Source organism: Bombina bombina, chromosome 4 (genome assembly GCF_027579735.1).
Source record: "Bombina bombina isolate aBomBom1 chromosome 4, aBomBom1.pri, whole genome shotgun sequence".
Taxonomy (NCBI): domain Eukaryota; kingdom Metazoa; phylum Chordata; class Amphibia; order Anura; family Bombinatoridae; genus Bombina; species Bombina bombina.
In genome coordinates, this window is record NC_069502.1 from 62,294,713 (window position 1) to 62,322,521 (window position 27,809).

At 39.4% G+C, this 27,809-nt stretch overlaps 1 protein-coding gene across 1 annotated transcript in view; it reads left to right on the forward strand.

Moving 5' to 3' along the window:
* DRC1 (dynein regulatory complex subunit 1) overlaps positions 1-27,809 on the forward strand; it is a 153,818-nt gene that overhangs the window by 10,352 nt on the left and 115,657 nt on the right. Inside the window, exons 4-5 of the mRNA XM_053709493.1 lie at positions 10,406-10,518; positions 15,517-15,700. Of these exons, the coding sequence (XP_053565468.1) occupies positions 10,406-10,518; positions 15,517-15,700 (297 nt within the window). The remainder of the gene's footprint in view (positions 1-10,405; positions 10,519-15,516; positions 15,701-27,809) is intronic.

The window sequence follows — 27,809 nt, forward strand, 5'->3', positions numbered from 1 at the left end:
AGACACCTTCTTCAAGCAGTGGTACAGGAAGAAGTCTGCATCCTTCAAGAAAAACATGATTTTCATGCAGGACAATGCTCCATCACACGCGTCCAAGTACTCCACAGCGTGGCTGGCAAGAAAGGGTATAAAAGAAGAAAATCTAATGACATGGCCTCCTTGTTCACCTGATCTGAACCCCATTGAGAACCTGTGGTCCATCATCAAATGTGAGATTTACAAGGAGGGAAAACAGTACACCTCTCTGAACAGTGTCTGGGAGGCTGTGGTTGCTGCTGCACGCAATGTTGATGGTGAACAGATCAAAACACTGACAGAATCCATGGATGGCAGGCTTTTGAGTGTCCTTGCAAAGAAAGGTGGCTATATTGGTCACTGATTTGTTTTTGTTTTGTTTTTGAATGTCAGAAATGTATATTTGTGAATGTTGAGATGTTATATTGGTTTCACTGGTAAAAATAAATAATTGAAATGGGTATATATTTGTTTTTTGTTAAGTTGCCTAATAATTATGCACAGTAATAGTCACCTGCACACACAGATATCCCCCTAAAATAGCTATAACTAAAAACAAACTAAAAACTACTTCCAAAACTATTCAGCTTTGATATTAATGAGTTTTTTTGGGTTCATTGAGAACATGGTTGTTGTTCAATAATAAAATTAATCCTCAAAAATACAACTTGCCTAATAATTCTGCACTCCCTGTAGATATATAGCACCCATGCTAACTTGCGCTCATATTAAACGCAACTACACAGATTAGCGCAACTGAAGACCTTGCTTAAAATGAAAGGGCAAAAGTTGCACTCAACACAACACAGATACTTAAAAAATGAATGTACACTCATATATACACCATCTAATAAAAGTTATAAATATTAATTTTAAAAATGTATAAGAGTTCAAAAGTATATGGTATATTACAAGGTGTTTGACTGCAAATATACACACACACTGGAGCCCTTTCTGATTAAATACCTCAAAACAATAAAAATCATTTGTAATCAATAGTGATGTCACGAATAGTTCGCCGGCGAATAGTTCCCGGCAAACATAGCTTGTTTGCGTTCGCAGCGGCGGGCGAACATATGCAATGTTCGGTCCGCCCCCTATTCGTCATGATTGAGTAAACTTTGACCCTGTACCTCACAGTCAGCAGACACATTACAGCCAATCAGCGGCAGACACTCCCTCCCAGACCCTCCCACCTCCTGGACAGCATCCATTTTAGATTCATTCGGAAGCTGTATTCTTAGTGAGAGGAGGGACAGTGTAGCTGCTGCTGATTTAATAGGGAAATCGATAGCTAGGCTAGTGTATTCAGTGTCCACTACAGTCCTGAAGGACTCATCTGATCTCTGCTGTAAGGACAGCACCCCAAAAAGCCCTTTTTAGGGCTAGAACATCAGTCTGCTTTTTTTTTTTCCTGTGTAATCTAATTGCAGTTGCCTGCCTGCCAGCGTGTGTGTCAGGCTCACAGCGTATACTGTGCCCACTTGCCCAGTGCCACCACTCATATCTGGTGTAACAGTAGTGTACATTTAAAAAAAAACAACACTTTTTTGACTGTGAAATAATAACAGACAGCTGCCAGTACCCAAGATGGCCACCAATAAGGCAGATGGGGAGGGTTAGAGAGCTATTTTGGGGGTGATCAGGGAGGTTGGGGGCTAAGGGGGGATGCTACACCACAGCATATGTAAATATGCTAAAAAAAAAAAACTATTTAAAAAACCTTTTATTTTAGTACTGGCAGGCTTTCTGCCAGTACTTAAGATGGTGGGGACAATTGTGGGGGAGGGAGCTGTTTGGGAGGGATCAAGGGGTCTGATGTGTCAGGTGGGAGGCTGATCTCTACACTAAAGCTAAAATTAACCCTGCAAGCTCCCTACAAACTACCTAATTAACCCCTTCACTGCTAGCCATAATACACGTGTGATGCGCAGCAGCATTTAGCGGCCTTCTAATTACCAGAAAGCAACGCCAAAGTCATATATGTCTGCTATTTATGAACAAAGGGGATCCCAGAGAAGCATTTACAACCATTTGTGCCATAATTGCACAAGCTGTTTGTAAATAATTTCAGTGAGAAACCTAAAATTGCGAAAAAAAATGTTTTTTTTTTTTAAATTTGATCGCATTTGGCGGTGAAATGGTGGCATTAAATATACCAAAATGGGCCTAGATCAATACTTTGGGTTGTCTACTACACTACACTTAAGCTAAAATTAACTCTACAAGCTCCCTACATGCTCCCTAATTAACCCCTTCACTGCTGGGCATAAAACACGTGTGGTGCGCAGTTGCATTTAGCTTCCTTCTAATTACCAAAAAGCAACGCCAAAGCCATATATGTCTGCTATTTCTGAACAAAGGGGATCCCAGAGAAGCATTTACAACCATTTATGCCATAATTGCATAAGTTATTTGTAAATAATTTCTGTGAGAATCCTAAAGTTTGTGAAAAAGTGAACATTTTTTTTTTATTTGATCGCATTTGGCGGTGAAATGTTGGCATTAAATATACCAAAATGGGCCTAGATCAATACTTTGAGTTGTCTACTACACTACACTTAAGCTAAAATTAACTCTACAAGCTCCCTACATGCTCCCTAATTAACCCCTTCACTGCTGGGCATAAAACACGTGTGGTGCGCAGTGGCATTTAGCAGCCTTCTAATTACCAAAAAGCAACGCCAAAGCCATATATGTCTGCTATTTCTGAACAAAGGGGATCCCAGAGAAGCATTTACAACCATTTATGCCATAATTGCATAAGTTGTTTGTAAATAATTTCTGTGAGAATCCTAAAGTTTGTGAAAAAGTGAACATTTTTTTTTTATTTGATCGCATTTGGCGGTGAAATGTTGGCATTAAATATACCAAAATGGGCCTAGATCAATACTTTGAGTTGTCTACTACACTACACTTAAGCTAAAATTAACTCTACAAGCTCCCTACATGCTCCCTAATTAACCCCTTCACTGCTGGGCATAAAACACGTGTGGTGCGCAGTGGCATTTAGCAGCCTTCTAATTACCAAAAAGCAACGCCAAAGCCATATATGTCTGCTATTTCTGAACAAAGGGGATCCCAGAGAAGCATTTACAACCATTTATGCCATAATTGCATAAGTTGTTTGTAAATAATTTCTGTGAGAAACCTAAAGTTTGTGAAAAAGTGAACAATTTTCTTTTATTTGATCGCATTTGGCGGTGAAATGGTGGCATGAAATATACCAAAATGGGCCTAGATCAATACTTTGGGATGTCTTCTAAAAAAAAATATATACATGTCAAAGGATATTCAGGGATTCCTGACAGATATCAGGGTTCCAATGTAACTAGCGCTGATTTTGAAAAAAGTGGTTTTGAAATAGCAAAGTGCTACTTGTATTTATTTCCCTATAACTTTCAAAAAAAGCAAAGGACATGTTAACATTGGGTATTTCTAAACTCAGGACAAAATTTAGAAACTATTTAGCATGGTTGTTTTTTGGTATTTTTAGATGTGTAACAGATTTTGGGGGTCAAAGTTAGAAAAAGTGTGTTTTTTCCATTTTTTTACTCATATTTTATAATATTTTTAATAATAAATTATAAGATATGATGAAAATAATGGTATCGTTAGAAATTCCATTTAATAGCGAGAAAAACGGTATATAATATGTGTGGGTACAGTAAATGAGTAAGAGGGAAATTACAGCTATATATATACACACACAGGGCTCAAGCTTTCAAGTCCTAAACTACTAGCTAGGACAAAATGTAATATTATTGTTATTTTATACCATAAGAAATTAAATAATGCTACATACAGTAATACATTAACACACATAAGTTCATAGCAGTTAGAAACATTAACTAGAGGTTCTGAGGAAGACAACATCTGGATAGAAAAAGGAAGTTGTTGAACTGAGAGAGTGCAGAGAGTGCTGACAGTCATGGAAAGTCATAACACACCTGGAGATTTTTTTTTATAATTATCATCTCTCCCTTCTCGCTCTTAACTATCTTTCTCAACTCCCTCCTCTCTTTAATCGCTCTTTTTACACTCTCAGTTTTCTCTCAGGCCATATCTTCTCTTTACGCTATATTCCTGTCTAGGGTCTGGTAAAATACTGACACCTAGTGGACAGGACTGCTTGGTGTTTTCTACCTTTTAATTGTTTAAAGGAGGGATGTCCAACTGGCGGCCCATTGGCCACATGGAGCCCCCTGTACTACATTTTCTGCGGCCCCTAGGATAAAGCAGAGCTAAGAATGTGTTCCATAGGTTTTGTGGCCCCAGGAAAAGGCATGTGTTTTCGGGGCTTCTTGTGGGTGGGCAAACAAGGTGGCAAAAACTCAACCCTTTGGAGGGGAGAACAGCATGTAGAGGGTACCCTTCAACTTTACCTAATTCAGGCCATGATTCACAGGACATATTTAGGAAACGTCTTATTATTTGTGTGTTTAATAGCCATACATTTATATGTGGCCATCAAGACCTCTTTTGCCCTCATGTGTTAGGAATCTGGCCATCACTGATTTAAAGGAGCCATATATATTTACTGTCCTGCATACAAAAATACAAATGCCTGAATATGAGAGGTCTGAAGTCATAATTTATCATCCAGCACAAACATATCTTTCAAAGCAATGATATGTCCTCTAGTCTCACCATAGGCAGTTGTCGCTTAAAGGGATATTCCAGTCAAAACTGAATTGCACATAGATGAACTAAATCTTTGGACAGAAACATATTTACAATATACATATATTAGCAAAAATAGTTCTGGTAAAAGTTTATCTCTATTTTAGTGTTAACATTTTTCTCTGCATGTGCATGTGAAGCATAGCTAGATATTCTTAGTGCACCAGCATTTTAAATACTGCAGCTGCTCAGATCACCAGTAGGGCTTGCATAATGTCAGCAATTTACAAATTGAGTAATTACCAGATGATATATGCATTTAAGGCTGTCTGAACAAGTTCTTTATTCAAAATGCTGGTGCATGGAGCATACTTAAAGGGCCATAATACCCAAATGTTTAAACACTTGAAAGTGCTGCAGCATAGCTGTAAAAAACTGACTAGAAAATATCACCTGAACATCTCTATGTAAAAAAGAAAGATATTTTACCTAAAAAAATTCCTCAGTAGCCACATCCCATTGTAAAGGATTTCTAAGCAACAAATCAGTATGTCTGTCCCGGGACAGCTGAAAGGATGAGCATTGTGCACTCTCATATTATTTCCCTATTCAGCTTACTATGAAATCTCATGAGATCACAGTAAAAGAGTTCATGACCTCAGCACTGCTGATGCTGATTGGCTGCTGTTCATTTCTTCTTCTTCTTCTTCTTTTTTTTTTTTTTTTTACCTGCATCTGGGAGCAGCTGAGTATAACTTTTTACACAGAACTTACTCTGCTGAGCTGAGGAGATTGTGAGGTAAAATCTCTTCCTTTTTTACATAGAGATGCTCAGGTGATATTTTCCTGTCAGCTTTTTACAGTTATACTGCATCAGTTTCAAGTGATTTAGCATATGAGTATTATGTCCCTTTAAATACACTCTTGAAACAGCAATAACTTTTATTACAAACATTTTTGCTAATACATGTATATTTATATATTTTATTCAAAAGTGGAATGTACCAATGTGCATTCCTCTTTTGACTGGAATGTCCCTTTAACCCCAATGAGAATTTGCCAGGTCAGTACACTGGTAAAAGTTCAAATTGGCTGAAAAAAGTCCACTATTTTGTAAAACTGAGGGGGGATTTGTCTATTGGTTTATGCTTAAGATCACTTTTTTCCCTAGATCTTTTAAATAAACAGTAGAAAATGCAGCTTTCCATGTCCCCATTATAGATATTATTATAAGTAGAGTTATATTATGCTAATTGTGGAATTAAAGAGCATTGTAATTAAAAAAAAATATTTTATTCATGTGAAAGGGCGGCATTTAAACCTTAAACTATATGTTTTGCTTGTAAAAATGTTAAAGTAAAATCTGTTTAAATTGAAACTGAAACGAATACAGCTGTATCAGTTGTTAATGTATTGATATTGCTCATTGGGTCATAGTTACTTCCTTGCAGTGCTGATTGGTAATATGATCAGCCAATGAGCTTTAAGCAGAAACTATCTGTTAGCATTATCATTGTGTTCTCCACAGAAGGCGTTGCCAGCCGGGTGGGGGAGTGTAATATTGTCTAATATTATTACCTTTCCTGCTATCTAAAGCACAAATTAATTGCACCATTTAACATAAATAAATGTAATGATAACTTGAGCAATAAACTTTCAAAAATTTTAATATTAGCCAATTTTAGCTTATTTTTGGCTAAAATTGTAGCCGGGTGGTCAGTAAAATCAGCCTGGTGGTGCACCCATTAAAAAGGGCCCGGGGAGAACACTGATTAGTGTGAAGTGTGCAGCTGATACTGTTGTATGAGTTATTAATTTTGTTTAAATCAGCTTATACTTTACATTAATTTCAGGCAACAAAAATCTACATGTTTAAAGGGACATTTTTGTTGGTCACGTATATATAAGAGTGCTGCAGTTTAAAAAAAATAAATAAAAAAAAAATAATATATATATACACGCACACATACACACACCAGGAAAATTCTGCACTCTTTAATCACAAGTGTTTAATCTGTGACATTTCGGGCATTCACCCCTTCCTCAGACCCCTCCCTCTTTTTGTCTTACTACTTCTCCAGAACTCTGGTATTGGGACTGTTAGTTAGTGGAAGTGTGTGTTATCTGCAAATATATATAAGTGTATACAATATATGTAGTTCTTACCGGCTGATGTGGACAGCTCCCACTGAAAAAAAGTTGGTATACTTAGCACAGGAACATTGAGCTTGAGAAAGGCTGTGCGCAGCCGAAATGCGTTGCTCTTTGCTGTGACTCTTTTGGGCTTCCGTAGTCTTGTACCTCAGACGGTGTGGGAGTTCATTGAACTCAATCTGACTCACTGTAGTCCTTCCACGAGAGTTTTAGGAAGTGCCTGAGAGACTAACGATATCCGGAGAGAGAGAAACTCTTGGAGATCAACAATCGGCAATTGGTGTAAGTATAAGTGTACACCTTGCCATTTGAATTTTATCTCTGCTTTAAAGGATTTCTGTATCCTTCTTCTCGTCCACACTTTGCAGCATTTCAACTTTGCAGCTATACAAGCCAAGCATTAATAACAACTAATCAAGACACAACCTTGTTTGAAAAACACGCTTTTTTTCGCTTACTAAAAGACGACTTTTGTTTACAAAAAGACTACTGCTTGTCAAAAAAGACTTTTAGCCAACTAACATTTGTACTTAATTAAGCTGCAATATGCTTGTTACTATCTATCTCTATGTCATGAATTGTTAGACTGTATATGGTAACGCTGTACTTTGCCTTTTTTGGTGCACTTCTTTTATTTTTATTTTTGATGCAATTGTTTTTTAAACTGTGTTGGATTAGATGTGTTGATTTTATTTATTAAATGCAATTATATACATTCATTCATTACCCATTGGGGTCTGCATATTAGCCTGTTTACTACACACATTTAGCTGTCTCTGTGACAGCGCAGCTGTACACAATTACTTGCCTGCAGGTTACTGCAGTGCAGTCAGTGTAATTATTTCCCCTATACTTAGCACAGGAACATCCATTTTTCAAAATGAAAGCACTGAAATACATTTTAAGTAGTCATGTGCATTTAGCTCATTCTTGATAATCCGAATGCTGAAGAAGACGGCCGCTTGCGGCATTCGGCTCTTTTTAGAGCCCGATTTCTTCTTGTGAGCAACACACTGAGATCTGTGCAAAACCATATCTTAGTGTGTTGCACTTTCACAAGTAGAAATTTGGCTCCAAAAAGAGGCAAATGCCATGAGCGGCCGTCTTCTTCCGCATTCGGATCATCATGAATTACCTTAATGCACATGCCTAATTTTGAGTATCATGTCTCTTTAAGTGCTACTATGTCAGATCGATAATAGAAAATGTTTGTGCTCAATGTCCCTTTAGGAACTTTTGTAGTTGGTAGTGACCGAAGCCTAAAACCCAGTAAAATCAAGTCTTGATCCAAAAGTTTAGGTGTGCATAATGGTTAAAAACAGAGATAAATTTATAATAAAATCAACATGTAACAATTTTAAAAAATACATAATAAAAATTGTGGATCCACAATGTACAAATTAACAAATGTAACAATTTTATAAACAATAAGTTCAAGCAGTTTGTCGTTGATAAAGTGTGCGTCGATATGGTTTGCGTGGATCATACAGGTTGGTTTGGGTATTGTATTAGAAATTACCCTTAATTTATCTCGATGTCTGTATGATATAAATCTGGTCGTGGTATGGACCGTTTATAATATATAAATGTCTGTGTTAATATGAGTGTGATCACAGTGTAGTAGTATTACGTTAACAGTGAGTGGCACGAAAAAGAGTAAATTAATATATAACAAATAAGTCAATGAGCTACCCTCAATGGGGTTCGGCGAATAGCGATACCCCTTAGCAGTGTGCTAGTGGAGGGTTTAGTAGATGCTTTGAAAAAAATATAATAGTTTGCAACGTGTAGTTTCCAGTGTAATTGCTGAAAAAATGTGATAAAAAATGTGTAAAAAATGAAAAATTGAAAAATAAAATGAAAAAAATGTATGAAATTTTTCTTCATTAAGAGATTCTACCATTCTCTCCTGGGAGACCCCTAGGAATCTACACGGTGGTTCTCACCACCAGGACTTGACTAGGATTCTCACCATCAAGAAATAAGGTTAAGTTTATCTAACTTTAACCATTATCACATCTTGAATTACCAACTACTGGAGTATAACCTTTTTTTTGTGCACAACTTTTTTCACTATCCACAATTTTTATTTTTTCATTTTATTTTTTTCATTTTATTTTTCAATTTTTTATTGTTTATTTTTCATTTTTTACACATTTTTTATAAAAAAAATTTCAGCAATTACACTGGAAACTTCACGTTACAAACTATTATTATCATTTTTTCAAAGCATCTACTAAACCCTCCACTTGCACACTGCTAAGGGGTATCGCTATTTGCCGAACCCCATTGAGGGTAGCTCATTGACTTATTTGTTATATATTAATTTACTCTTTTTCGTGCCACTCACTGTTAACGTAATACTACTACACTGTGATCACACTCATATTAACACAGACATATTTATATATCATAAACGGTCCATACCACGACCAGATTTATATCATACAGACACCGAGATAAATTGAGGGTCATTTCTAATACAATACCCAAACCAACCTGTATGATCCACGTAAACCATATCGACGCACACTTTATCATCGACAAACTGCTGGAACTTATTGTTTATTAAAATTGTTAATTTTTTTCATTTGTACATTGTGGATCCACAATATTTATTATGTATTTTTTAAATTGTTATACACACCTAAACTTTTGGATCAAGACTTTTGATTTGACTGGGTTTTAGGCTTCGGTCACTACCAAGTACACCATTTAGAGGTATTCAAAACTTTTACACGGGTCCCCTTTCGCCTAGCCCTTATTCACTCCCTCAGGCTAGCTAGATAATCTTAGTCAGAGCTCATAGGCGCATTTTCTCCTGACGCTGTATCTCCACATTCCTAATTACATCACAATAAGTAAACTGTGGTTTAACATCGTCAAAATTGTAACGTATGGAAACGAGAATCTTTAGGGTACAAGCCCCAAAAATATTTTGCAATTATTGTATAATTTTTAAAAAATAAATAATTATAGTTTAGAGGTGCAGCCATTGACTTTCTTAGCTGAGCTGCCTTTACAGAGAGAGATAGAGAGAGAGAGAGAATACTATATGTCCATTTAGTTCAGTAATGTTACTGTGAAGGATTTTATCTATTATATGTTACATGTGAATCTTTCTCACTCACAATTCTCTATATTTGAGGGGCAGGTGTGTAGGATACTACGTTTTAGACTGTTAATTTAATTTCACACTGACTCGTATCCTTAGACAATGCGCATTGTGTGAGTCATCAGCAGGTAAGTGTGAGGCTTTGTTTGCAGTACACTTCTGGACATCTTATGATACTTGTTGCCTATGGGATATAGCAAGCACGTCTGTACACAGATGTATGCAGATGTGCAGTATTTTATCTGAGGGCCTTAGGCAACCGTATTAATTAATGACAAATATCAAAGCATCCAAAATTCCCAACGAATAAAAATGAAATGGGATCTGATGTAGGGGCTACACGTAAGACTGCAGATCGGGCACATTTATTTTAATGTTATACGAAATTGAAACTTTTGTTCTACGTAGCTACAATGACTAGTGATAGTAAATGGATAATATGTATCTATTAGATGTTTACTCATCCTGTTTAATATTTTTTGTTGTACATCTCATCAGAGGCTGACCAAACTGGTGAGTGACGGCTCACAGCTGGTGACAAATATCCAGGTAGCTGCTGATGCCAGAGAGACCAAGAGGAGGGCAGAGGAGGAGGAGCTAAGGAGACAGCGGTAGGTGTAGCGGCTTTTGCATAGTGTTTTATTCTTATACAAGATCACATACTGTGTATTTCAGTGTCAGGGAAATAGTTTTTGTGAGATGTCACAACACTCAAAATATATTGCATTATAACATTGCTTTTTTACCACTTTAGGAAAGGTATCTTAAAATGTGTGTTCTCAACACAATGTTATTCCTTTAAAGGGACATGAAAGTCAGAATCAAACTTTATGGTTCATATAGAACAAGTTAACTTTCAGAGACTTTTAAATTATAAGCTGTTTACCTTATTATTTTGGTATCCTTTGTTGAAAAGCATACCTAGGTGAGATCAGGAGGAGCAATTCACTACTGGGAACAGTGCAATAATAAACTCCTTACCTAGTCTGCCTTTACCTCCTTTGTCTTTATTTATTAATACCCCTATGTAGACATTTTCTTTAATGCTTAAAAAATAAACAGCTAGATTACGAGTTTTGCGTTAAGAGTAAAAAAGCAGCGTTAAGGCTCATAACACTGCTTTTTTACTACCACTGCTATTACGAGTCTTGTAGGTACAGCTGTCCTGCACACTTTTTTGGCCGTACCGCAAATTAACTTACGAAATTTGCGTAAAGTCTTTTTTCAATGGGACTTCCATAGCGCCGGTATTACAAGCTTTTTTTTTTTAGGCCAAAAAGTGAGCGGTACAGCCTATCCCGCAAGATTCGCAACGCATTCTAAAGTCAGTAGTTATGAGTTTTACACTACAAAGCTGTAGCATAAAACTCATAACTAAAGTGCTAAAAAGTACACTAACACCCATAAACTACCTATTAACCCCTAAACCGAGGCCCTCCTGCATCACAAACACTAAAATAAAATTATTAACCCCTAATCTGCCGCTCCCAACGTCGCCGCCACTATACTAAAGTTATTAACCCCTAAATCTAAGTCTAACCCTAACCCTAACACCCCCTAACTTAAATATAATTAAAATAAATCTAAAGAAAACCTACTATTAATAACTAAATAATTCCTATTTAAAACTAAATAATTACCTGTAAAATAAACCCTAAGCTAGCTACAATATAACTAAAAGTTACATTGTAGCTAGCTTAGGGTTTGTTTTTATTTTACAGGCAAGTTTGTATTTATTTTAACTAGGTAGAATAGTTACTAAATAGTTATTAACTATTTAATAACTTCCTAGCTAAAATAAATACAAATTTACCTGTAAAATAAAACCTAACCTGTCTTACACTAACACCTAACCTTACACTTCAATTAAATAAATTACCTAAATTAAATACAATTAACTAAATTAAATACAATTACCTAAATTACAAAACCCCCCCCACTAAATTACACAAAATAAAAAACAAATTACAAGATATTTAAACTAATTACACCTAATCTAATAGCCCTATCAAAATAAAAAAAGCCCCCCCAAAATAATAAAAAAACCCTAGCCTAAACTAAACTACCAATAGCCCTTAAAAGGGCCTTTTGCGGGGCATTGCCCAAAAGAAATCAGCTCTTTACCTGTAAAAAAAAAAATACAAACAACCCCCCAACAGTAAAACCCACCACCCACACAACCAAACTCCCAAAATAAAATCCTAACAAAAAAAACCTAAGCTCCCCATTGCCCTGAAAAGGGCATTTGGATGGGCATTGCCCTTAAAAGGGCATTTAGCTCTATTGCTGCCCAAACCCTAATCTAAAACTAAAACCCACCCAATAAACCCTTAAAAAAAAAACTTACACTAACCCCGAAGAGCCACTTACATTTTTTAAGAGCCGACATCCATCTTCAACAAAGCCAGGAGAAGTCCTCAACGAAGCCGGGAGAAATCTTCATCCAAGCTGGGAGAAGTGGTCCTCCAGACGGGCAGAAGCCTTCATCCAAACGGCATCTTCTATCTTCATCCATCCGGTGTGGAGCGGGTCCATCTTCAAGACATCCGGCGCGGAGCATCCTCTTCTTCCGACGACTACCTGATGAATGAAGTTTCCTTTAAGTGACGTCATCCAAGATGGCATCCCTTAGATTCTGATTGGCTGATAGAATTCTATCAGCCAATCGGAATTAAGGTTGAAAAAATCCTATTGGCTGATGCAATCAGCCAATAGGATTGAACTTCAATCCTATTGGCTGATCCAATATAGCTTACTTAACAACGCTTGTACTCGCCTATGTTCAAATCTCACAATGAAAGCTTAGCTTAACTCCCACAATCTAATAGAATTTCCAGGAAATAAAATTCACTATTTTCAACCCAACATAATTTAATATTCTACGCTTAAACCCAGAGATTGTTATACAATTCTCAATTAAACACAATAGCCAATGTATGTGCAATTCTTAAGAGAGTTCACAGTAAATAAAAATGAATTTATCAATATGGAATACAAAACCTTTCCTTTCAACAGTAAATTGTTTGATTCTAGATATTATTATTTATAGACTACACAGGTCTCTAAAATGTAATTTATAACTATAAATTACGCTTACAAATCACAGCTACAATTTAACTATAGCTATAGAATACCTTTGATTTAAAACATTAAAAATATAAAACAACTGTTAATACATTAACAGTAACCAATATGTGAGTTCATCTTTTTCATAAGAGTTCTCCAAAGTCATACGTGAAGGTATTTTTGCAAACAGGGTATCACAAAACACATAGGTATTTCTCTATTTTCAACAGAGAGTTATTCCAAGTCAGGCCCCAAACCAAAGTGTGTTTTTTGTCCTCTTCCCTTCTTTGCATAGTCTTTTTGTCTGAAACCAATCTCGCCTTCATTTCTAAATCACCCAATGGAATTCACAGCCATTAAAGTCTAAACCGTTTGCAACAAAAGTGAGTACACTCCTAACTGGAAATGTCCAAAGTTGGCCCAAAGTGTCAATATTTTGTGTGGCCACCATTATTTTATAGCACTGCCTTAACCCTCTTGGGCATGGAGTTCACCAGAGCTTCACAGGTTGCCACTGGAGTCCTCTTCCACTCCTCCATGACAACATCACGGAGCTGGTGGATGTTAGTCCCCCACCATCCATTTGAAGATGCCCCACAGATGCTCAATAGGGTTTAGGTCTGGAGATATGCTTGACCAGTCTAACTCCTTTACCCTCAGCTTCTTTAGCAAGGCAATGGTCGTCTTGGAGGTGTGTTTGGGGTCGTTATCATGTTGGAATACTGCCCTGCAGCATGAATGCCAACATGTACTGCCTCAGAATGTCACAGTACATGTTGGCATTCATGGTTCCCTCAATTAACTGTAGCTCCCCAGTGCTGGCAGCACTCACGCAGGCCCAGACCATGACACTCCCACCACCATGCTTGACTCTAGGCAAGACACACTTGTCTTTGTACTCCTCACCTGGTTGCCGACACACATGCTTGACATCATCTGTTCGAGTAATCCATCTCCTTAGTCTGCTTGTCTTAAGCAAATTGCGGCTTTCTTGTGCATCATCTTTAGAAGAGGCTTCCTTCTGGGACAACAGCAATGCAAACTAATTTGATACAGTGTGCGGCGTATGGTCTGAGCACTGACAGGCTGACCCCCCACCCCTTCAACCTCTGCAGCAATGCTGGCAGCACTCATACGTATATTTCCCAAAGATAACCTCTGGATATGACGCTGAGCATGTGCACTCAACTTCTCTGGTCGACCATGGCGAGACCTGTTCTGAGTGGAACCTGTCCTGTGAAACCGCTGTATGGTCTTGCCCACCGTGCTGCAGCTCAGTTTCAGGGTCTTGGCAATCTTCTTATAGCCTAGGCCATCTTTATGTAGAGCAACAATTCTTGTTTTCAGATCCTCAATGAGTTCTTTGCCATGAGGTGACATGTTGAACTTGGTGACATGTTGAACTTCCAGTGAACAGTATGAGAGAGTGTGATAGCACCAAATTTAACACACCTGCTCCCCATTCACACCTTAGACCTTGTAACACTAACAAGTTACATGACACCGGGGTGGGAAATTGGCTAATTGGGCCAAATTTGGACATTTCCACTTAGGGGTGTACTTACTTTTGTTTCCAACGGTTTAGACATTAATGGCTGTGTGTTGAGTTATTTTGAGGGGACAGCAAATTTACACTGTTATACAGGCTGTGCACTCACTACTTTACATTGTAGCAAAGTGTCATTTCTTCAGTGTTGTCACATGAAAAGATATAATAAAATATTTACAAAAATGTGAGGGGTGTACTCACTTTTGCGAGATTATGTATGTGTATATATAAATATTCCTGAACAAACGGCCGCACTCTCAGGTCTTTTGGTGAAGCAAGTAAATACTCTTTAATGGAACGTTTTCAGGGAATTCCTCCCCATCATCAGCATAAACATAAAGTGCATCAAACAAACTTATATACAGACTGCAAATGATCAAATAATTTCAAATACCTGTGTGTAAAGTGTCCTCTCAGTGTAGTAGCGCCAAACAGTGTGTGTGTGGAACGCATATCCTGCGTTCCACAGTGTAAACCGGAAGTGCTTAACGTGGTACTATTTCCGGTATTATCAATATAGAAAAATATTATTAAAATATAATGCTAGAGGGGGAACTTTTTTCTTGTAATATGAGCACAATAATAGGAGCGCTATTGATTTAACTTGAGTGGTGTTAGCACTCAATAGCGCTAATATTTTTGTGCTTCACTTATAATCTAGGCCTAGGTCTTCTATTTGTCTATCTGGTTATGTCTACCTATGTATCATCTGTCATTTTCTCTATGATGCTCGCTCACTGTTGTATTATTTTCTGTTTTACTTTCCCTTTCTCTTGCGCTCTGTCCCTCCACCCCTTTTGCTTCTTAGACTATTGATCACAGGACCATCATGTAACAGCTAGTAGGTTGTTGTAGATTCGCCTTCATTTAATTTAGGGGTCTTGTCTTTGTAAACAGAAAATGTAAGGAACCTTTAAGAAAAGTACCTTATGAATTTGTTTCTGCTTAATAAATAAATAAATCCTAGTGCCACAGTCTTGTTTTCCATTCACAGGGTTGAAAAACTGAACAATGAAGCCAAGACCAGCCTGGAGAAGTGTGATGAGATTTCCAAGAAATGGGTGACCACAAAAGCTAAGGAGATCCACCAGGATTTGTGGGATCTGCTGAATACGCAGCAGCAGCAGTGCGCTCAGCTTATTGGTGACAAGAACAAACTGATAAGTGAACTACAACAGGTTTGTGGTGGTTGTGCACTAGCTATAATGTTTGTGGTGGTTGTGCAGTAGCTGATGTTTGTGGTGGTTGTGCAGTAGCTGATGTTTGTGGTGGTTGTGCAGTAGCTGATGTTTGTGGTGGTTGTTCACTAGCTGATGTTTGTGGTGGTTGTTCACTAGCTGATGTTTGTGGTGGTTGTTCACTAGCTATAATGTTTGTGGTGGTTGTGCAGTAGCTGATGTTTGTGGTGGTTGTTCAGTAGCTGATGTTTGTGGTGGTTGTTCACTAGCTATAAAGTTTGTGGTGGTTGTGCACTAGCTATAATGTTTGTGGTGGTTGTGCAGTAGCTGATGTTTGTGGTGGTTGTTCAGTAGCTGATGTTTGTGGTGGTTGTTCACTAGCTATAATGTTTGTGGTGGTTGTGCAGTAGCTGATGTTTGTGGTGGTTGTTCACTAGCTATAATGTTTGTGGTGGTTGTGCAGTAGCTGATGTTTGTGGTGGTTGTGCAGTAGCTGATGTTTGTGGTGGTGGTGCAGTAGCTGATGTTTGTGGTGGTTGTGCAGTAGCTGATGTTTGTGGTGGTTGTGCACTAGCTATAATGTTTGTGGTGGTTGTGCACTAGCTATAATGTTTGTGGTGGTTGTGCACTAGCTATAATGTTTGTGGTGGTTGTGCAGTAGCTGATGTTTGTGGTGGTTGTGCAGTAGCTGATGTTTGTGGTGGTTGTGCAGTAGCTGATGTTTGTGGTGGTTGTGCACTAGCTATAATGTTTGTGGTGGTTGTGCAGTAGCTGATGTTTGTGGTGGTTGTGCACTAGCTATAATGTTTGTGGTGGTTGTGCACTAGCTATAATGTTTGTGGTGGTTGTGCACTAGCTATAATGTTTGTGGTGGTTGTGCAGTAGCTGATGTTTGTGGTGGTTGTGCAGTAGCTGATGTTTGTGGTGGTTGTGCAGTAGCTGATGTTTGTGGTGGTTGTGCAGTAGCTGATGTTTGTGGTGGTTGTTCACTAGCAGACTGAGCTGGGAAGGTCTATGAAGGGTTTGAGTGTGATATCTATATAGCTCCCTATCCTGGCTTTCTGTGGCAATCACGTCTACAGACAACATCCTGTGCCCTATTACCTATCTATATTGGGGTGCCACATAATTCATCTCTAGGCCTCCTTCGCGTTTCAGTCTACACATTATCCATATGTTTCTTAATAAAATCCTGAGGGTTTCAGTGTCATCTGTATATAGATGATACCTACCTCTCGGCACCACCCTATTCTCTTTCTCACCAACTAACTGTTCAGTGTCACCTGATGCCATAGTGATGTGGAATAGGTTGGAACTTGATGAATAAATGATAATAATCATAGCCTGTATTAAACCAAAACAAGTCTTGTTTACTAGTATGATCTGAAAGATTGTTATTGCCTCTAGTAAGTTATTTTTAACATTGAAACACAATGTTCTGTTTACTATTTTGAGTATTTGTGTTTTACGTTGTGTTTTTATAAATTGGGAATTGGCTATTGCTTATTTTTTCCTATTATACATATTTAGCCTGGGTACTTAGGTGTTATTTCTGCTTAACATACTTTTGTAAAATACTCTATTAACAACTATTATTATTTTTTTCTGTTATGATTCAAATAGAGCAGCGATTTTAAGCAACTTTCTAATTTACTCCTATTACCAATTTTTCTTCATTCTCTTGGTATGTTTATTTGAAAAGCAGGAATGTAAAGCTTAGGAGCCATTTTTGGTTCAGCACGCTGGGTAGATACCAAGAGAATGAAGAAAAAATGATAATAGGAGTCAAGTTTATCTGAATTATAAAGAAGAAATTTGGGTTTCATATCTCTTTAACATGAAGCTCAGTTTTTTTAATCAATATTGAGATAGAGCATACGGTTTTGAACTTATCCTTTGTTGAACGAGCAGCAATGCACTACTGTGAGCTAGCTGGCCACATTGGATGAGCCAATGTCAAGAGGCTATGTGAATCAACCAATAAACAGCTAGCTCCCAGTGTTGCATTGCTGCTCATATACCTATTTTGGTATGCCTTTCAAAAAAGGACTCCAAGAGAACAAAGCAAATTAGACAACAGGAGTAAATTAGGAAGGTGTATAATTACATTGTCTGAATCATGAAAGTTTCATTTTGACTTTATGTTCCCTTTTATGTTAAAGGGCATCAAACATAATATTTATATCCCCATAAAATGTTTCTTTATGCATATTAACACACATTTCTTTCCTATGACATGGAGACTCCACAACATCATTCCAATTACTAGTGGGATATTCAACTCCTGGCCAGCAGGAGGAGGCAAAGAGCACCCCAGCAAAGCTGTTAAGTGTAACTTCCCTTACCCATAATCCCGAGTCATTCTCTTTGCCTCTGTCAATGGACAATGTGCAAAGTTGATGTCTGAAGATAATTAATCCTTTGATTGGTACTGTTCCCTGCAAGCAAGGATTGGGGTTATGCTGTGTCCATGTCAATCTGACTATTAGCAGTTAGAAAGCGGCGAGGTTGTCTTTGGTTTATGTCTAACATTATTGCTACCCCTTATAGAAAGCCAGGGTTGGATACTCTGTTCTTTCTTTTTGTTCAGGTCCCTGATAGAAAGTGGAGTGTCTATCACACCTAAGAATCTTTTTCTGCCCTGCAGCTGGATCCAGGTCCCTGACGGAGGTCGTCTGAATCTGTCAGACCTGAGATTATATGCCTGCCTTGCAGCTGAGATCTCCATAAGGTGAGTGCTTATTCCCTTCTAGGTGAGAAGGTTCAAGCACATTGGGGATTAGTCCTCCCTGTTAATATTGGCGAGTTTGAAAATCTTTTTATGTTTGGGATTTACTTATTGGGCTGTAGGTACAGGTCTCTGGACGAAAAAAAGTAGAAACAGTAGTAGGATAACGAAACTATCCAACAGAGAGTACAGGTAGCCCTCAGTTTACGCCGGGGTTAGGTTCCAGAAGGAATGGTTGTAAATCGAAGCCGCTGTAAATTGAAACCCAGTTTTTAATGTAAGTCAATGGGAAGTGAGGGAGATAGGTTCCAGGCCCCTCTCAAAACTGTCATAAGTAACACCTTATACATTATTTTTAAAGCATTGAAATGAAGACTTTAAATGCTAAACAACATTATAAACCTAATAAAATAATCACACAAAACAGAATATATAATTAAAGTAAGTTAAATGAACAAAAACATTTGCTAAACAGCATTATAAACCTAATAAAATAATCACACAACACAGACTTCACTTGCATTTTTCTGCAAACAGTTCTTTCTATGCATTCCAATCTGGACTGATTTATAGACAGGAAGATCTTGTTCCTTTGAAATCTGCTCGATAGCTCAGGTCTGGTTAAACTGAATAATTTCAGCTTGATTGGCTTTGCTGCAACATAAGCTGACAGCTCCACCTACTGGCTATTTTAATAAATGCACTGCTTCTCAATGCTTTTCAATAGCAGTCACATGACTAGAAAAAAAGGTTGTTATTCTGAAACGGTGTAAATTGAACCGTTGTAAAACGATGGCCACCTGTATACACTAAATAGCACTCCAAAGTCCTAATAATGTTAAGGCACTATAAGAGATTACATCTCATTATGAATGAGTAAGGGGGTCAGATAGAATAAAAATAAAATATAACTTTTAACGATAATGTTAAAAACAACCTAAACATACAAAATACATACAATTAAAACTACGAATTGGAGGATGATCAGCGTGTAAATTAAAGTGTGTGTGCTAGATAAGTAGCAACACTTAAGGTCCAAGTAATAGACTGCTAATAATGAATATATGCAAATTAAATTCAAAGTCTATCCAGGATAATACTGGGTTGCTCAGCTGATATAACGTACTGGCTGAGAGATAATAAGACTGACAGACTAAGAACAGTGAGTTAAGTGCCAAGATAAAATGGGTACCAGCTCACTAGTTAAATCCAAATTGAGGTATCTATTTACTTGAAACATGTGAGTATCATAAGATTATACGTAAATAAAAGTATATTAGGTTCAAGAGATAGCAACACTTTGTATTAATACTATCGTGGCTGGTAATGAATATTGAGCCTATGACTAAAGGAATTGAGTCAAAAAACAACAAATAGATACAGTAGTAGGTATTGAGGCTGGGTTATACCCTGATATGGCTACTGCATTGAGTTAAATAGCTAAGTTGAGCTATTAATTATGATCATGCCAATCATATCAAACCTAAGTTAGTAGGGTGCTATCTGATTATATTAAACCTACGTGATCAGTCACTCATAAAAGTAAGTTTGGGAATTCACTCGTAATGAAGCAAATAAAATAAAAGACAGCAAATGCTACTGCTTATTATTTATAAGGGCATAGCAGTATTAACACCGAGTGTTATTTATATAGTGCTCAGGGAACCAGGTAATAGACCTTATAGGTGTCAAAGGGCTTGAAAGAGCACTTGAGTGTGGAAATCAGTGAAATAGCAAAAAGTGCCGCTAAGTGAAAGAATATGTATATATATTTTGGTGTATGTGTAGCTACACAGATACAAGTACTATTAAGAGATAAACACTAGTGAACCCACAATTAAATCAAATATGTGGTTATAAAATGATTACTGTATCCATGGTAACAGGTAATTATGGGTTAGACACTTGATTCAGAGATAAACCAATAGTAATATAACTGTCTATATGTAGCTAGATGCTTGTCAGCATTCCAGTAAGCACGAATGATATAAATTCCCCAATACAGCTATTAGGTTTATATAAGATAGGTAATCTAAGTATGATATTTATTTGTGAAGGCACGATCACAGATAATGGTGATGTTGTTATCTGAGAAGCTCAATACAAGTATAATTTCTCTTGTAAGGTGTATCCAGTCCACGGGTTCATCCATTACTTGTGGGATATTCTCCTTCCCAACAGGAATTTGCAAGAGGACACCCACAGCAGAGCTGTCTATATAGCTCCTCCCCTAACTGCCACCCCCAGTCATTCTCTTGCAACTCTCGACAAGAAAGGAAGTATCAAGAGATATGTGGTGACTTAGTGTAGTTTTACCTTCAATCAAGAGTTTGTTATTTTTAAACAGTACCGGCGTTGTACTGTTTTACTCTCAGGCAGAAATTAGATGAAGAATTCTGCATGGAGGTTTGATGATCTTAGCGGTTTGTAACTAAGGTCCATTGCTGTTCTCACACATAACTGAAGAATATGGGAAAACTTCAGTTGGGGGAACGGTCTGCAGATTACCTGCTTTGAGGTATGTTCAGTATTTTTATTTCTAGAGAGATGAATAAGTTCTAGAAAATGCTGACAGAGCCTTGTGTATTTGAGGTAAGCCTGATGCAGTGATTTAACAGCGACTGGGATCATGCTTACAAAACAGGGTAATACTCATGTTAATATTCATATTACTTAGTGACAAACTGTTTACATGATTTCATAAATAGGACGTTTTTTCTCTGAGGGAGATAAGTCTTTATTTGGGGTCTAGTTTCCACATGGCTAGTCAGATACTCCTAGGAGTATTTTCTTAAGGCCCCTCTGACATCCAGTACATGGTGGGAGGGGCCTATTTTAGCAGCCTAAAGGGTTAATCATCCATTTGCAAGTGGGTGCAATGTTGCTTTAGTCCCTTACTCAAACTGTAAACATTTCAAAGACTTTACTGTATTTTTACACTGTTTTGCAGTTTAAGTGCTAGTTTTTTTCTCTTAAAGGCACAGTAACGTTTTTGTTTAATTGCTGTTTCACCTTTATTAAAGTGTTTTCCAAGCTTGCTTGTCTCATTACTAGTCTGTTAAACATGTCTGACATAGAGGAAACTCCTTGTTCAATATGTTTGGAAGCCGTGGTACCAAATGTACTGAAATTTCTATAAACTATAAAGACCATATTATGGCGCTTAAAGATTTAACTCCAGGGGATTCTCTGACTGAAAAGAGGGAGATTATGCCATCTAACTCTCCCCATGTGTCAGAACCTATAACTCCCGCTCAAGTGACGCCAAGTACATCTAGCGCGTCTAATTCTTTTACCTTACAGGACATGGCAGCAGTTATGAATGCTACCCTCTCAGAGGTATTCTCCAAACTGCCAGGGCTTCAAGGAAAGCGAGACAGCTCTGGGGCTAGAACTAATACAGAACTTTCTGACGCTCTAATGCCTGTGTCCGATATACCCTCACAATACTCAGAAGGCGTTACTTCAGTCTGATTCTGAAATGACAGCGTTTAAATTTAAGCTTGAACACCTCCGCTTATTGCTTAGGGAGGTTTTAGCGACTCTGGATGACTGTGACCCCATTGTGGTTCCAGAGAAATTGTGTAAAATGGACAAATACTTTGCAGTGCCTGTTTACACTGATGTTTTTCCAGTCTCTAAGAGGTTTTCGGAAATTATTACTAAGGAATGGGATAGACCAGGTGTGCCGTTCTCTCCCCCTCCTGCTTTCAAAAATATGTTTCCCATAGATGCCACCATACGGGACTCGTGGCAGACCGTTCCTAAGGTGGAGGGAGCAGTCTCTACCCTAGCTAAGCGTACAACTATCCCTGTCGAGGACAGTTGTGCTTTCCTAGATCCTATGGATAAAAAATTGGAGGGTCTCCTTAAGAAAATTTTTATACATCAAGGTTTTATTCTCCAGCCTCTTGCATGCATTGTCCCAGTTACTGCTGCAGCGGCTTTTTGGTTTGAGTCTCTTGAGGAGGCTCTACAGATGGAGACCCCGTTAGACGATATTCTAGACAGGATTAAAGCTCTTAAGTTAGCTAACTCCTTTTTTCATTTAGCCAAGCTAACGGCTAAGAATTCATGTTTTGCCATTTTGGCGCGTAGGGCGCTATGGCTTAAGTCCTGGTCAGCAGACGTTACTTCAAAGTCTAAGCTTCTTAACATCCCCTTCAAGGGACAGACCCTATTCGGGCCCGGTCTGAAGGAGCTCATTTCTGATATTACTGGAGGAAAAGGTCACGCCCTTCCTCAGGATAGGTCCAATAAGTTAAGGACCAAACAGAATAATTTTCGTTCCTTTTGAAACTTCAAGAGTGGCACAGCTTCAGTTTCCTCTAATGCAAAACAAAAGGGAAATTTCGCCCAGTCCAAACCAGTCTGGAGACCTAACCAGGCTTGGAACAAGGGGAAGCAGGCCAAGAAACCTGTGGCTGCCTCTAAGACAGCATAAAGGAGTAGCCCCCGATCCGGGACCGGATCTAGTGGGGGGCAGACTTTCTCTCTTCGCCCAGGCTTGGGCAAGAGACGTCCAGGATCCCTGGGCATTAGAGATTGTTTCCCAGGGATATCTTCTGGACTTCAAAGCTTCATCTCCAAAGGGGAGATTTCATCTCTCACAATTATCTGTAAACCAGATAAAGAGAGAGGCATTCTTACGTTGTGTTCAAGACCTACTGGTTATGGGAGTGATCCCACCAGTTCCAAGGGAGGAATAGGGGCAGGGCTTCTATTCAAATCTGTTTATAGTTCCCAAAAAAGAGGGAACTTTAAGACCAATCTTTGATCTCAAGATCCTAAACAAATTTCTCGGGGTCCCATCCTTCAAGATGGAGACAACCCGAACCATCCTCCCTATGATCCAGGAGGGTCAATATATGACTACCGTGGACTTAAAGGATTCTTATGTCCACATTCCGATTCACAGAGATCATCATCAATTCCTCAGGTTCGCCTTCCTAGACAGGCATTACCAGTTTGTGGCTCTTCCCTTCGGGTTAGCCACGGCACCAAGAATCTTTACAAAGGTTCTAGGGTCCCTACTGGCGGTTCTAAGGCCACGGGGCATAGCGGTGGCTCCTTACCTAGACATTCTGATACAAGCGTCGACTTTTCAAATCGGCAAGTCCCATACGGACATTGTTCTGGCCTTTCTAAGGTCTCAAGGGTGGAAGGTGAATGAAGAAAAGAGTTCTCTCTCTCCCCTCTCACAAGAGTTTCCTTCCTAGGAACACTGATAGAAAATTTTTCTGACAAAGGTCAGGTTATCAAAGCTTCTAACTTCCTGCCGTGCTCTTCATTCCACTTCTCGGCCGTCAGTGGCTGAGTGTATGGAAGTAATCGGCCTAATGGTAGCGGCAATGGACATAGTTCCGTTTGCCCGCCTACATCTCAGACCACTGCAACTTTGCATGCTCAATCAGTGGAATGGGGACTACACAGATTTGTCCCCTTTGCTAAATCTGGATCAAGAGACAAGGGATTCTCTTCTCTGGTGGTTATCTCGGGTCCATCTGTCCAGGGGAATGAGTTTCCGCAGGCCAGAGTGGACTATAGTGACGACAGATGCCAGCCTTCTGGGCTGGGGCGCAGTCTGGAACTCCCTGAAGGCTCAGGGTTCGTGGACTCAGGAGGAAGCCCTCCTTCCGATAAACATTCTGGAACTGAGAGCGTTATTCAATGCTCTTTAGGCTTGGCCTCAACTAGCTGCGTAAACTGGTAGTGAGAAAGATGAGGCGCTGGAGAATTGACCCTGCTAGACTAATGTATTCCCCTCTAAGAAAAACAGAATTTATGCTTACCTGATAAATTACTTTCTCCAACGGTGTGTCCGGTCCACGGCGTCATCCTTACTTGTGGGATATCTCTTCCCCAACAGGAAATGGCAAAGAGTCCCAGCAAAGCTGGCCATATAGTCCCTCCTAGGCTCCGCCCACCCCAGTCATTCGACCGACGGACAGGAGGAAATATATATAGGAGAAACCGTATGGTACCGTGGTGACTGTAGTTAGAGAAAATAATTCATCAGACCTGATTAAAAAAACCAGGGCGGGCCGTGGACCGGACACACCGTTGGAGAAAGTAATTTATCAGGTAAGCATAAATTCTGTTTTCTCCAACATTGGTGTGTCCGGTCCACGGCGTCATCCTTACTTGTGGGAACCAATACCAAAGCTTTAGGACACGGATGAAGGGAGGGAGCAAATCAGGTTACCTAAACGGAAGGCACCACAGCTTGCAAAACCTTTCTCCCAAAAATAGCCTCCGAAGAAGCAAAAGTATCAAATTTGTAAAATTTGGCAAAAGTGTGCAGTGAAGACCAAGTCGCTGCCTTACATATCTGGTCAACAGAAGCCTCGTTCTTGAAGGCCCATGTGGAAGCCACAGCCCTAGTGGAGTGAGCTGTGATTCTTTCAGGAGGCTGCCGTCCGGCAGTCTCATAAGCCAATCGGATGATGCTTTTAAGCCAAAAGGAAAGAGAGGTAGAAGTCGCTTTTTGACCTCTCCTTTTACCAGAATAAAACAACAAACAAGGAAGATGTTTGTCTGAAATCTTTTGTAGCCTCTAAATAGAATTTTAGAGCACGGACTACGTCCAAATTGTGTAACAAACGTTCCTTCTTTGAAACTGGATTCGGACATAAAGAAGGTACAACTATCTCCTGGTTAATATTTTTGTTAGAAACAACCTTAGGAAGAAAACCAGGCTTAGTACGCAAAATCACCTTATCTGCATGGAACACCAGATAGGGCGGAGAACACTGCAGAGCAGATAACTCTGAAACTCTTCTAGCAGAAGAAATTGCAACCAAAAACAAAACTTTCCAAGATAGTAACTTAATATCTATGGAATGTAAAGGTTCAAACGGAACCCCTTGAAGAACTGAAAGAACTAGATTTAGACTCCAGGGAGGAGTCAAAGGTCTGTAAACAGGCTTGATCCTAACCAGAGCCTGAACAAATGCTTGAACATCTGGCACAGCTGCCAGTCTTTTGTGTAGTAAGCCAGATAAAGCAGAGATCTGTCCCTTTAGAGAACTTGCAGATAATCCTTTCTCCAGACCTTCTTGTAGAAAGGAGAGAATCTTAGGAATTTTGATCTTATTCCATGGGAATCCTTTGGATTCACACCAACAGATATATCTTTTCCATATTTTATGGTAAATCTTTCTAGTTACCGGTTTTCTGGTCTGAACCAGAGTATCTATCACAGAATCCGAAAACCCACGCTTCGATAGAATCAAGCGTTCAATCTCCAAGCTGTCAGCTGGAGGGAGACCAGATTTGGATGTTCGAATGGACCCTGAACAAGAAGGTCCTGTCTCAAAGGTAGCTTCCATGGTGGAACCGATGACATATTCACCAGGTCTGCATACCAAGTCCTGCGTGGCCACGCAGAAGCTATCAAGATCACCGAGGCCCTCTCCTGATTGATCCTGGCTACCAGCCTGGGAATGAGAGGAAACGGTGGAAATACATAAGCTAGGTTGAAGGTCCAAGGTGCTACTAGTGCATCTACTAGAGTCGCCTTGGGATCCCTGGATCTGGACCCGTAGCAAGGAACCTTGAAGTTCTGACGAGACGCCATCAGATCCATGTCTGGAATGCCCCATAATTGAGTTATTTGGGCAAAGATGGAATGTCTGACGACTCAGAAAATCCGCCTCCCAGTTTTCCACACCTGGGATGTGGATCGCAGACAGGTGGCAGGAGTGATCCTCCGCCCATTGAATTATTTTGGTCACTTCTTTCATCGCCAGGGAACTCCTTGTTCCCCCCTGATGATTGATATACGCAACGGTCGTCATGTTGTCTGATTGGAACCTTATGAATCTGGCCTTTGCTAGTTGAGGCCAAGCCCTGAGAGCATTGAATATCGCTCTCAGTTCCAGAATGTTTATCGGGAGAAGAGACTCTTCCCGAGACCATAGACCCTGAGCTTTCAGGGATTCCCAGACCGCGCCCCAGCCCACTAGACTGGCGTCGGTCGTGACAATGACCCACTCTGGTCTGCGGAAGCTCATTCCCTGGGACAGATGGTCCAGGGTCAGCCAGCAACGGAGTGAATCTCTGGTCTTCTGATCTACTTGAATCATTGGAGACAAGTCTGTATAGTCCCCATTCCACTGTTTGAGCATGCACAGTTGTAATGGTCTTAGATGAATTCGTGCAAAAGGAACTATGTCCATTGCTGCAACCATCAACCCTACTACTTCCATGCACTGCGCTATGGAAGGACGAGGAACAGAATGAAGAACTTGACAAGAGCTTAGAAGTTTTGACTTTCTGACCTCTGTCAGAAAAATCCTCATTTCTAAGGAATCTATTATTGTTCCCAAGAAGGGAACTCTTGTCGACGGAGACAGAGAACTTTTTTCTATGTTCACCTTCCATCCGTGTGATCTGAGAAAGGCCAGAACGATGTCTGTATGAGCCTTTGCTTTTGACAGGGACGACGCTTGTATTAGAATGTCGTCCAAGTAAGGTACTACTGCAATGCCCCTCGGTCTTAGAACCGCTAGAAGGGACCCTAGTACCTTTGTGAAAATCCTTGGAGCAGTGGCTAACCCGAATGGGAGGGCCACAAACTGGTAATGCTTGTCCAGAAAAGCTAACCTTAGGAACTGATGATGTTCTTTGTGGATAGGAATATGTAGGTACGCATCCTTTAGATCCACGGTAGTCATAAATTTACTTTCCTGGATAGTGGGTAGAATCGTTCGAATGGTTTCTATCTTGAACGATGGTACCCTGAGAAATTTGTTTAGGATCTTCAAATCCAAAATTGGTCTGAAAGTTCCCTCTTTTTTGGGAGCTTACAAACAGATTGGAATAAAATCCCATTCCTTGTTCCTTTATTGGAACTGGGTGTATCACTCCCATCTTTAACAGGTCTTCTACACAATGTAAGAACGCCTGTCTCTTTATTTGGTTTGAGGATAAGTGAGACATGTGGAACCTTCCCCTTGGGGGTAGTTCCCTGAATTCCAGGAGAAACTATTTCTAGCGCCCAGGGATCCTGAACATCTCTTGCCCAAGCCTGAGCAAAGAGAGAGAGTCTGCCCCCCACTAGATCCGGTCCCGGATCGGGGGCTACTCCTTCATGCTGTTTTGTTAGCAGCGGCAGGCTTCTTGGCCTGCTTACCCTTGTTCCAGCCTTGCATCGGTTTCCAGTCTGGTTTGGGTTGTGAGGCATTACCCTCTTGCTTAGAGGATGCAGAATTAGAGGCCGGACCGTTCCTGAAATTGCGAAAGGAACGAAAATTAGACTTATTTTTGGCCTTGAAAGGCCTATCTTGTGGAAGGGCGTGGCCCTTTCCCCCAGTGATGTCTGAAATAATCTCTTTCAATTCTGGTCCAAATAGAGTTTTACCTTTGAAAGGGATGTTA